General features: G+C 37.8%; 1 protein-coding gene across 2 annotated transcripts in view; it reads right to left on the bottom strand.

The window, feature by feature from the left end:
* Positions 1-2866: 2866 nt before the first annotated feature.
* Vamp4 (vesicle associated membrane protein 4) overlaps positions 2867-13209 on the bottom strand; it is a 28267-nt gene continuing 17924 nt past the window's right edge. Inside the window, exons 5-8 of one of the 2 annotated variants that reach the window (XM_048358327.1) lie at positions 12516-12616; positions 11729-11808; positions 8143-8194; positions 2867-5513 (exon numbers count right to left, since the gene is read on the bottom strand). In XM_048358327.1, coding sequence (XP_048214284.1) covers positions 5485-5513; positions 8143-8194; positions 11729-11808; positions 12516-12616 — 262 coding nt within the window. In that variant the 3' untranslated portion in view covers positions 2867-5484. The remainder of the gene's footprint in view (positions 5514-8142; positions 8195-11728; positions 11809-12515; positions 12617-13209) is intronic. The other variant, XM_048358328.1, reaches the window with a different exon arrangement.

Genomic DNA, 13209 nt, shown 5'->3' with positions numbered 1-13209 from the left:
CCAAGAACTGTCTTTGAGAGAGATGTGATGTTGGGGGAGGAGATGAAGAAAAACTGGGAAGCAACCAAACTCTAGAAATCATTATTAAGGAGAGTCACCATATCCACCAAATGCTGAGGCTGTGAAGGGGTCACTGGTGGCTTTCACCGGCTGAGCATTTAAGGGAACAAACCTAAGTGAACTGAGACAGCTCCTGCAGACTGGCCTTGCAAGGCTCATTGCTATGTAAGGGAATAGGGGGAAGGGGTGCAAAGTGATGTGGCAAGTGAAAGAAATGACTGGGGCTTTCAAAGAAGGAATGAACAGCAACAAGTTTGTAGTTGCCAGGAATGGTCCAGGACGTTCTCCTTCCCTTGTGTTTAGCATTCCTCAGCCTCACCCCAGATGTGGTCTTGCTCCATTACTCACCAGCGCAAGCGCACTGTCCTTGGCTTTGCTCAGTTGCACGTTGGGCTCTTCATCAACATTCCTTCTGAAAATCTACAGCTTAAAAACACATTCACACTGCTGCACAGCAGTTTTTAGTATTTAGTGGGCATTCAGTAATTGTAATTGTTGGGTTTGGGGAAGATCTGGTCTTCCTGCCTGGGTCCTTCCCAAGTTAAATGGCTGGACCATATTAAATAATACCATCCTCACAGCATACTGACCAGGCCACTCCCCAGCTCTATTCTGGACTACCTGCACTTTATCTGTGGAGCCTACACATCTCAGGGTGCATGTGCCCCAAGACCATGCCCTCCCACACCTTTCTGGAGTGTAAAAAAGACAATGTTCAGGTGCAGGTAGAGGGAGGTTGGAGGGATTCGTAAAAAGCCTCAGGCAGCAGAGGGAGGCATGGCAGGTTTTCTGAGTGGGGCACAGAAAGTTAAGAGAAATGTGTCTGCTCTCCTTACTTTCACACAGATATCACTAAGGCAAAACAGGATTTTCCAACAATATCCTCCTGTGGTTAACAGTGATTTTACACTGAGCAATCCCTTTTAGGTTCCACTTGCTGTTCCACTAGGCTAGACACTGAGCCGTGTTTTGTGAAGCATACCTTTTCTCTCTCTATAGTTTTTCTCCATGTACTTCCCTGGGAAGCAGATGGATTATATGAGGCTGGTTATGCAGGTGGCACTGCTAACATAAGCTTTGCTTTGAGGTTAAGGCAACAGGTAGGTAACACATAGAGTAGGCCAACGTGTGTCACTTTTATTTTCTGTGAAATGGTTTATTTTCCTGTTTACCATGGAGAGGCTACAGATACATATCCAAGATGAACACAGAGGACTGAACTTTGCAACACTGTAAAAATGGTTCTGCGGAACTGAGAAGCTGGAGAGCAGGACGCCATTGTGACCTCTGTTCGCCTCCCACCACACCCCACAACATCAAAGGCACTTAGCAAAATGTTAAGTCAGGGAGTGCAGAATGTGAAGTCGTGGCATACAAACTGCACATAAAGTGCTTGAATTTACAGTTTAATTTCTGACATTTCACTAAATTTCTGATTCACTATGTACCTTTAAAGCAAATGCATGGATTTATTTTATGACCTTTTCAAATGAAACAAACCTAGTAAGTTGCAAAATGAGACTTTTTTCTATTTTTAAATGATCAGATCACCATGACCTCCAGGCAAGGTTTCAACCACGCCCTCATCTCTACTGCAAGTCCACGCTCACGCCTCCACCAGCACGCTGGTGTCTGTGGAACTGTGGAGCACATGGGTACGGCACAGTTCTGCCTAGCATTACCTAGGACATGTGGCACTGTGCCGCTAAAACATAGTGTAATCCTTGCTCTCACACACCTGCATTTATCCCCTGTAATTGGCCACCCCCGCTTTCCTCCTAGTTCCCACTCACTTAAAATAAAACAAGAACCAGAGTACAAGTATTCATGACCCCACCCTTTATTCTGTTTGATTTACAGGAAAAAAAAGCAGACTAAGACTAACATCAAACTTAAAAAATGAAGGCCCAGCCAGACTCAGTGGTGAACATCTGTAGTTCTGGCTACTCAGTAGACTAAGGCAGGGGAAATTCTTGTGCCCAGGAGTTTGAGACCGGCCTGGGCGATCCGGTAAGACTCCATCTCAGACTGGTATTGTTGTGCAGGTCTATAATTACAGCACTCAGGAGGTTGAGGCAGGAGGATAGTAAGTTTGCAACCTTTGATATATAAAATACAAAATAAATAGATAAATAACAAACCCCACAGGGGTAGGGGAACTTGCTTTTCTGCCGGGGCCATTTAGATTTTATAACATCCTTACTGGCCACACAACATTATCAATAAAGACAGACAGGCCATGAACAACCAATGAAAAACATTAAATGTCTATCTTGTCACGTACCAAATGGTTTTGAGGGCCTTATTTGGCCTATGTGCCAGATGTTTCCCATCCTTGGAAAGGATGGTATAACTTGTCTATAGAGTGGGAAAAAAAAAAACCCAAACAATGGATGAGACGAATAGCACCTTTCATGTTCTTTCCAACCAGTTTTGTGGCAATTTCCTGCACAAACATAAGCACTACATACATTCCATTCTCAAAAAATGTAGACAGATTCATACTCTTAGCCACTCATCCTGTCATAGAAAAATAAAAATGGACTCTAATCACATTTCTATGTGAAAATACAATTAAATGAGCAGACCAGCTCTTGACACAGTAACATGGTGACTCAATACAGATAAGGACATCTGAACATGGAATAACAATTTTTTGCCTATTTTCTAATCACTAAGTATCTACAGAATAGAGAGGACTGGGCAGTGGCACGGGCAGGGCATCAAGCATGTGTAATTCCTCTTGTGCTTGCCCTGAGCCTGTACATGGATAAGCATTTATAGAGCACCCGCATGCTACACACAATTGAAAAGTAACACTTTTTGCTTTAATGATGCCAATGTTATAATTTTCAAATGCAGAATACAGAAATATACAGAAAGGACTATAACGACAGGCAATCTACAGGAGAGTTCACAGAAGGCATTTCTATATATATATATATATATAATGTGTATTAATTTCTCTCCCTCCATTTTAGACATTGGTCCATCTTCTATGTTGAACTTTTCTTTAATCAACAAGTCCCCCAAAAGATTAAAAAAAGTCTCCAAGTTTACAAAACCTTAGGGAAATTTCTAGTGTGCTTTGTTAGAACAGAAGAGCCAAAAGACTACAGGTATTATTAAGTTATGATTAGGAGGAACTAATTAATCAGAATTATAATTCCAAAATGGCTGCCAGGCAACAGGCTACTGTAATTAAACATAAATCACAAGGTTATGTTTCAGGCATAAAAACAGTGACTTAATTTCACTCAGTACCAACTAATATTTGCAAAGCTACTTGAAAATTTCTGTTCATCTTCATTGTTGTTAGTGAATGATAGTTTTGATGATGGTATAGCTTCAGTTTTTCAAGTGCAGGATGATCTGAGCTGAATGAGAGAAAGAACGATTAAGGGAGGGAATGAAGGTAGGTCTGGCGTCAATCTGAACAACTATTTCCCTTGTTTTTGACCTTAAGAAAGCTCACGTCACTCAACATTACCACAGGAATGTCACAAACATGCCAGCCATTTTAAGGGTCTAAGGAGTCACCAGGATCAAGACAGAAAAAGAGCTAGGCCAAGGAGCCAACCAGGTCTACCACCGGTATCCTCAGCAGTAGCAAATTTAATACAAAGACAACTACATATATACAGTGTTTTCATATAAATATTTTCTTTATTTCTATAATTAAGATTTAAAAAATATTTTATAATTTTATTTTATAACTGTTTCTTTAAAAGTGGCACACTTTATTAAAAGAACTCGAAATTACGTAAAGAAATAATCTTTATCTTTACTAGCAGATACTGTAGAGAAACCAGATTTCGACACCAACTAATAGAAAAACCACTTACAAGTCTAGTTCTCACCCAAATAAAGGACATACATAATGTGTTAGGACTGATTCTGCCCATTAAAAACATTTCTATCCCTAAATTATTAACTACCGAAGTTCTAAAAATGCCCCTTTTCTCCAATAGCTTTTTTGGCAAAGGAGTTATGGCAATTCTGATGCTGTTCCCATTGAGTGACATTTAACTAGGAGAGGCCAGTGGCAGCATTACAGAATTTGCAAGATGTTTATCTATTTTCAAATGCTTTTAAGGAAGCCAGAAACTTTGGTTATTATATTTAGATTTTTCTCTTTGAATTGTCTTAAACATCATTGAAACTGCTTTCTCCCTTTAAATGTCTTCCCTTTCTAAACGGAACATTCTGCCTCTTTGCACTAATTACTACAGAATGAAACAAACAAATTCATTTTATATATTTGAATTACAATGATTGAATAAATGTTATATAGAATTATTATTTTCCATTAACCCTATTTCTAACTTAAGCTGACCATGGGCACAAAATTCTGTAGAATCTTGAATATTATCATAAAGCACCTTCATTTTAACTTGCTTCAACAATACAAAGAGGTTGGCACATTTTATTGTTACGGAAACAAGCTGTGGTCTGGCAGCCCCTAGCATTTGTCACTCATCCCCTGCAGACTACTATGCTTCCAACGGTTTGCTACTTATTACTGTGCAAAGAGAGAAAACGGTGGAGCAGATGATTACACTTGAGTACTTCAGGTAAAAGGTTAAACACTATCAACAAAAATGAAACTACGGAAAAAGTTACCTGTGAATTTCACTTACATTAGGATTGTTCTCTCCTTATTGGAGTTTAACTGACAACAGACTGGAACCATGACTGGTAGCTACATAGTGGTCATTTTCAAACACTCCAATAATTTTATTATCTCCAGTTTTAGGATACCATACTATTTTCATACTGTTTAAATTTCCCATTTCCATAATCTAAATATCAAAAGAATTACTAACATATTCCCATGTACAGTTAAAAATAGGTTTACTGGAATGTTTTTAGTTATAGCTGAAGAGAGAAACATTTACAACATTTAACTTTTGTTACAACTATACACATGTGGAAAGTGCTTGCAAAGCAATTCCAACAGGAAAAGAATGATATTCTTGCAACTGTTGATGGAATGGTTATGCATCACTTTTAGCATAATAATTTGGTACTCAATAATAGGCTTCCTGATTACAATCTGGCCCCACCTTGATGCAATAATTCAAGTCCTTATATCACTAACACAGGTGTATGAAATACTGTCACCAATATTTAACTATATACACAAATAATGAACTGGCAAGTATCTAGCTTCAAATTAGATCCTTGGAATACAGCAAAATTGTTATCTTGGCCTTAAGCATAATTATTCAAAGCACATTTTGTTAGAAGGGAAGAAGATAATTGGACATTCTCAATGCTCCAATTTGAAGGGATACTTGCCTCTTAGTTTCTTGAAAAAGAAGTTTTGAAAGTTATATACATAGATTTCATTTAAATTATGCAGCAATCTTTTATTACTATTATTGTCCCAGATCTTGTTTAATGAGGATCTCTGTCATCAAATCAAGTACGGTATTTCACAACTATAAGAACTGTAAGAGAAAAAAAGTTAAAAAATATTTATCAAAATCTGATTTATCTGCTGTGTTAGATGCAATATTATTAAATGTATGTGTGTCCACTTTTAAAAAGGGCCAAGGACTAAACTGTTAACTGAGTAATTAAATACAGAAAAATGTCATTAAACCTAATTTCTAACACTGGCATCTCAACGTATGACATAATAGTAGCATGTACCTGATCAAAAATATTTGATGGCCTGGGAAAATATGTACAATATATTTAGTTAGAAAACATGATCTTTGTGTAAACCATGCTGATATACTAATAGGAAAGACTGGAGACATATACCATGGTTTTATTAATAGAAACTATATCTGTGTGCTCAGATTATAGTTGAATTTATTTTTTTCTCTATACTATTTCAAATTTTCAACATTGCCCAGTACATATGGTTGGTTCTTATTATGGGAGATAGTTATGCCTATAAAGTCACCCCCCCCAATAAAACCCCCCCACAAAAACCCACTGAATGAGTTCTGAACTTTTTCTTTTCTTTTTTGAACCAGGCTAGTTCTGGGGCACTGGGCACTGATCCTGAGCCTTTTCTTTTTGCCTCTAATGTCTAGCATTCTACCACGTGAGCCACAGATCTATTTCCAGTTTTGGTGGTTAACTACAGGTAAGAGTCTCATAGACTTTCCTACCTGGGCTGGCTTTGGACCGTGATCCTCAGATCTCAGCCTCCTGATTAGCTAGGATTACAGGTGTGAGCCACTGGCGCCTGGCCTGAACCATTTTTCTTAGGGAAAATACAGGATTACATTCCAATGAGCCTCTGACAAATATATTTTTGTCAACTAGCTTTGTTTTATGTGTGTTTCAAAATAAAGGCAGCTTATTTAATATATATTGTTGATTCATAAAAAGCAGCACTAGACCTCATGGCCTGAGTTATAGTTACCCAACACATCTATTCTGTTAAGCACTTCCTGCTTTCAGACACTTAGTACACTCCTTCAGGATTATGATTGGGGTCCATTTTAAACTGTAAAAACTGTAGAGATCCAAGAATGCAGTTTGAAATGAGTCAAGTTAAGTTTGACTGACTCCATTTCCAAAATAACCAGCAAAAATGCAGGCTGGAAGTATGGTTCAAGTAATAGAATTCTAGCCTAGCAATAGGAAACCCTGAGTTCAGTATCATCAAAAAGCAAACAAAAAAAGAATAGCTTCCTAAATACTTAGACAAGGAAATATTAAAAAGTAAATACTGGGCTGGAAATATGGCCTAGTGGCAAGAGTGCTTGCCTCATATACATGAAGCCCTGGGTTCAATTCCCCAGCACCACATATATAGAAAATGGCCAGAAGTGGCGCTGTGGCTCAAGTGGCAGAGTGTTAGCCTTGAGCAAAAAGAAGCCAAGGACAGTGCTCAGGCCCTGAATCCAAGGCCCAGGACTGGCAAGAAAAAAAAAAAAAGACTAAAAAGTAAATACTAAAAATTATTTTCCCTTAAAAAACACTAAGCTGGGGCTGGGGATATGGCCTAGTGGCAAGAGTGCTTGCCTCGTATACATGAAGCCCTGGGTTCGATTCCCCAGCACCATATATATATAGAAAATGGCTAGAAGTGGCGCTGTGGCTCAAGTGGCAGAGTGCTAGCCTTGAGCAAAGGGAAGCCGCGGACAGTGCTCAGGCCGTGAGTCCAAGGCCCAGAACTGGCAAAAAAAAAAAGAAAAAAAGAAAAAAAAGAAAAAACACTAAGCTAATCAGGAGGCTGAGATCTGAGAATTGAGGTTTAGAGCCAGCCTGGACAGACAAATCTGAAAGACTCTTATCTCCAAATAATCAGCAAAAATCTAGAAGTAGAGATATGGCTCAAGTGGTAGCATACAAATCTTGAATAAAAAAGCCAAGCAAGGGGCTGGGGATATAGCCTAGTGGCAAGAGTGCCTGCCTCGGATACACGAGGCCCTAGGTTTGATTCCCCAGCACCACATATACAGAAAACGGCCAGAAGCGGCGCTGTGGCTCAAGTGGCAGAGTGCTAGCCTTGAGCGGGAAGAAGCCAGGGACAGTGCTCAGGCCCTGAGTCCAAGGCCCAGGACTGGCCAAAAAAAAAAAAAAAAGCCAAGCAAGAAAACAAGGCCCTGAGTTCCAGCCACAGCAAGAGCACAGATATAAAAAAAAAAAAAAAAGAAAGAACATTAAGGATAAATTATGCTTTAATGTCTCAAACAAGCTCAAATCCGAAACAGGCAAAAAAAAAAAAAAGCTATCTAAGGAATTTAACTAGATATGTCCTTTCAAATCAGTATTATCAGGTACCAAACAAAAGTTACCTGTAGGTTAATAGTAAACAAAAAATGAACATTCTGCTATCATAGGAACCAGATTTGCCCTTTGTTTGGATTGTGGGCAAAAATGAGGAAATGAGTTCTCTGTATGAATCTGACAAAGATATAAATACATATTCATATAAAATCTCACAAACATTGTAAGAACATTTTCAGAAACCCATACACTGTAGATTAAGGACTCTTCAGTCAGAAGTCATTATCCAACCTTGTTTTAGATATACTCATGTCAACTGAAGTTAAAAGGAATTATAATGAACTGCAAAATAACCCAAGAAGTAGTAAGTCAATAAATACTTACTGATGATCACTAACAAAAGGATAACAGCAACCAAAGCCATGATGGCTTTTATCTACAATACACAAAAAGAGCATATGAAAGGTATTGTTCCACATGATAGCAAAGCCACACTATCTGTTCTCCCATTTACGATATACTAAAAGCTCAGCATGCAACAGATACATTCCTTGAATGATTTCCAATTTGTTTTGCCTATGAACTTGCAATCTTTTATAAATAATTAGGAGGTCCCCTGAATTTGAAACCTTTTACTTCACTGGATTTTGTCATGCAAGGCTGCACTACACAAAAACTCTAACAAAGCATTAATGGCTAAGCCTTTTCAAAGGTTTGGCCTCTGGACTGTTTCTTATATTATTTTTACTGTGAGATTACAAAATGTGTGTGTTACTTTAACAAACTCTGTTTAGGTGTCATAACATGATGAACACACAGACAGCAAACTCAGGGTTCAACACTTCACAGTCCTACCTTATGCAAGGGTTATTATAACCTCCCGAATGTGCCTGAGACCAGACAATTCCAAATCTATATAACTGTTCATTCCTGTATATGCATATCTATAATAATGTTTCATTTGTAAGTAATAAAGAAAGTAATAACTAATAATAAAATAGAACAACTATAACAATATTCTGTAATAATACTAGCTTCCCTCTTGAGTCAGGACAAACAACATTTTTAAACTAATGTTACTGTGGGTATCTGAGATTAGGGAATACAAAACTGTGGCTGGGGAGGCTACTGTACATACAGCAGCATGTTTTATAGCACTCATGTTCAGAGTATATAAGAATACTGTTTTTCTTCTTATTTTTCCTGTGGTGTCTTAATTGCCATTTCAAGGAATATTTTTAGTATATTATTACTTTGTTGTTTTGATACAGGGGCCAAAACTGGCCTGCAACTCTCTAGGTAGCCCTGGCAGGACTCAAACTCACAATCCTTCTGCCTCAGCATGCCCTAGTACTGGTTAGGAATACATTTTAGATTCTTCATGAATAACCTCTCTTATAAATAACTTGATTAAGAGTATTCTTTGTGTCTGTCTCAGTTAAGGAAAGAAACTGTAAATCAGTTCCTTAGCTCACTGCTTGACATTGTACTCACATTATCTATGTACGATTGTTTAATTCTAAAACATAAATTCTAAGTTTATCTCATTTATTTTATTCATTTGTTTATTTATTCTTTGTATCAGTCCTAAAGCTTAAACTTAGGGCCTGGACACTGTCCCTGAGCTTTTCTGTTCAAGGCGAATGCTCTACCACTTGAGCCATAGCTCTACTTCCAGTTGTTGTTTTTTTTTGGGGGGGGGAGGGGCTGGTAGTTAATTGGAGATGAGTCTCATAAGCTTTCCTGCTCTCAGAGCTGTCTTTGAACTTCAATCCTCAGATCTAGCCTCCTGAGTACCTAGGATTACATGTGTGAGCCACCAGTGCCTGGCTTGACCTCATTTCTTTGATGAATTAAAGTCTAGTTTTCATAAGCATTTTCACAGATAACTGATTAAAATAGGATTACTTCTGACACTTCTATGTCTTTATGATAGTAACAAAGTAATCCAGAGAAGAACATGAAATCTATGAAATTTATTCAACAGTTCCTATTAAAATTACTAATAATAAAAAATAGTAGACTCGGACTGGAAATGTGGCTTAGCAGTAGAGTGCTTGCCTAGCATGCATGAAGCCCTGGGTTCGATTCCTCAGCACCACATAACCAGAAAAAGCCAGAAGTGGCGCTGTGGCTCAAGAGGTAGAGTGCTAGCCTTGAGCAAAAAGAAGCCAGGGACAGTGCTCAGGCCCTGAGTCCAAGCCCCAAGACTGGCAAAAAAAGAAAAATAGTAGACAAACTCAAGAACATATGGAAATAGGAGCTAAAATTTCAATTGATTATCTGGGCCCACACTGCACTGTAACCTAAAGTATTTAATCTCTCACTTGTCTCTTAGCAGCACAATGAGGGGTGAATAAGGTACAGTGAGTAAACAGGAAGAAAAGCATTACAAAATAATACATGTGAACTACTGGCTACTCTAAGTGATCTTTGTAAAGTTATGGAGCAATGTTCATTACAATAGATATTGTCAGTGGTCCCCAAAGGTAATTTAGAGACTTTTTCACAAACAGTAAACATTAAAAAAATTAAAAATATATTCTTAAAAGCATTTTTATTTCCTTTTTTTTTTTTGGCCAGTCCTGGGCCTTGGACTCAGGGCCTGAGCACTGTCCCTGGCTTCCTTTTGCTCAAGGCTAGCACTCTGCCACTTGAGCCACAGCGCCACTTCTGGCAGTTTTCTGTATATGTGGTGCTGGGGAATCGAACCCAGGGCCTCATGTATATGAGGCAAGCTCTCTTGCCACTAGGCCATATCCCCAGCCCCCATTTTTATTTTCTATCTCAGCCTCCAGTACAAAATCTTTAGATAAGGTTCAGAAGGTAGACAAACTGTACTTGTGACTATGTGAAAAGAACGTGTAGGCTGGGGAGAAGAGATGATGGCTCCTGAATCTAGTTTTCCTAAACTAGTCTAGAGAATTTCTATAGAAATAAAAACATTACAGAAAAATGGGAAATTAATATTTTAAACATAAAACTTAAAATAGAAGATTTAAATTCCACACAAGGAGAGCAATGAAACATGGTTCCTCAGCTCTACTTCAGGAAGTGAGAATATGACAGCAGACAGACAAAACTAAGTAAATCCAAGACGACCCTTGAAAGAAACTCTTAGCATATGGCAAAGTCAGGGTTAAAAAGGTATTTCTGAACTTGAAAATGCGAGGTCATAGTAAACGCATGTCTATGATTTTCAACTGAACCAAAAATTAAACCTAGAATAAGGGGGGGGGGGAAGATTTGCTCACAGGATTCACTGTAAACTCTTGAACAGTTTCTGTTTAATGATTAGTAGTTATACTTGATTTAAGAGGTAAATTCACTCCCAGTAGGTATTCTGCAGGAATATATATATGTTTGTAATATAGTGATTCTCTATTTTGCTTGTTAAATAATTATTTCTCTGGAATAACAAAGGATAATGGAATTTCTTTTCCTAATCCTTTTGCCAGAAGAGATTGACTAAACAACGCTTTTAATTTTTCACCTCTGAACATAAAATCCAATTTTTCTCTAGCTCTTATTTTATTTTTTGCCAATCCTGGGCCTTGAACTCAGGGCCTGGGCACTGTCCCTAAGGATCTTTTGCTAAAGGCTAGAGCTCTACCATTCTGGCTTTTTTCTGTGATAAGCTGGAGACAGTATTGCCAAAAAAAAAAAAATTGTAGGAAGAGTTGGCTAAATTATTGGTAAGATGTGTATTACTTTCATGAAGAAATGTAGTCAAACTACTTTTTAGGTACTGCTTGAATGCCTTAGTTATTCCTGTCTCCAAAGTAACTAATTAATCTAACATGTATTTACTGACTTACGATCACGGCCCAGGTTCAGAAGAAATAATAAGCAGGACAATTCCAGTTCCTGTCCCCACAGAGTTTACATTCCAGAGCCCCAGCTTCCCTCAAGCCTCTGACAGCTTCTTGAGATCCTGACTAATCTCCTGACTTTTTACTCATCTACTCACCTTGCAGCCACGCCACCACATTTGCCTTCGGAGTTGCTTGGATCTGTTGCTAAAAGCAGTTGCATTGTCTGACAGGCTCTCTATATCACATAGAGGATGAAGAGAAGGTTAAATGACAGAACAGGATTTCGTAAAATAGTCACACAAAGACAAAATATTCATTTCTATAGCTGCAAATTAATTCCCAGTATGAGAAGAAAAAAAAAACTCGGCACATCCCTAGAAAAAAATTACTTATGGAAATAATTTGATTCTTAGAAACCCTTAAATCATTTTGGAGGAAAACTATCAACTTTTTAAATGACTGCATTTTTTTTTTTTTGGTTAAGCAAGCCTGTTAAGAATTAACCATTCTCCATTTTCATGACTAATATTAAGTGCCCGGAGTGGTCACAGGTCCAGGGGCCAACATCAGTCAGTGGAGAAAGGTTAATAACTTATCCAAGAAGGCATACAATAACAATAGCATATTTCTTTGAAGTCAATGTTTTTAAAAGCCATTAGACCTTGGCTTTCACATCATGAGAAACACAAAGCATATCAACATAGCAGTCAAAAGAAGAAAAAATAGCTCCACAACAATGCATTTTAAAATTCTCCATTCTTGGCTGAGCAATTAGGAAGTGATTCAATAATAAGATGATTCAAAGTAAAGGGAACTGACATTATATCAAGAAAATTAAAACTTTTAGAATCAAATATTAATTTACTAAGCCAAAACAAATAGGAGACATACATTAGGAAAACATGAATTAATACTATCAATAAATATGTGAGATTTCTGTACCTGATTTGTCCTGCAGTTCATCTAGTCTCTCCCCTCTCTCAATTACCTTTGTAATATTTTCTTGCATGACATCGATAACTTCATCCACCTGATTCTGCACACTAGTTTAAAAAAAGATATAATTTATTATCCTAGTTAAACAACTGTTCATAACTTCTAAAACATTTTTTAGATGTGATAATGACCAGCAAATTTTCACAGTTTTAATTTTCTCTTAAACATAGAGGGGTTAAAACAACCGAGAACACTCAGAAGGGCTGAGTGGGAAACAAAAATGAAAATTTATTTTTACAATTCTTTAAAGTGAAAGATAGGGCTGGCCTAGTGGTAAAGTGCTCACCTTGTATACATGAAGCCCTGGGTTCAATTCCTTAGTAGCACATATATATAGAAAAAGCCGGAAGTGGCGCTGTGGCTCAAGTGGCAGAGTGCTAGCCTTGTGCAAAAAGAAGCCAGGGACAGTGCTCAGGCCCTGAGTTCAAGCCCCAGGAATGGCAACAAAAACAAAACCAAACAAATAAAGTAAAAAGAGTTTTCTCCTTTATATTAGGTGTTAAAGCTTACTCAAACCAAATTTCAGACTGGTCTATAAAAACATATCCAAACTTAAAAATTAAAATTGGTGGGGCTGGGAATATGGCCTAGTAGCAAGAGTGCTTGCCTCATATACAGGAAGCCCTGGGTTCAATTCCTC

Source organism: Perognathus longimembris, chromosome 11 (assembly GCF_023159225.1).
Source record: "Perognathus longimembris pacificus isolate PPM17 chromosome 11, ASM2315922v1, whole genome shotgun sequence".
NCBI classification, from domain to species: Eukaryota; Metazoa; Chordata; class Mammalia; order Rodentia; family Heteromyidae; genus Perognathus; species Perognathus longimembris.
Note: the sequence above shows the minus strand (reverse complement) of the source record. Positions and strands in the feature narration are given on the sequence as shown.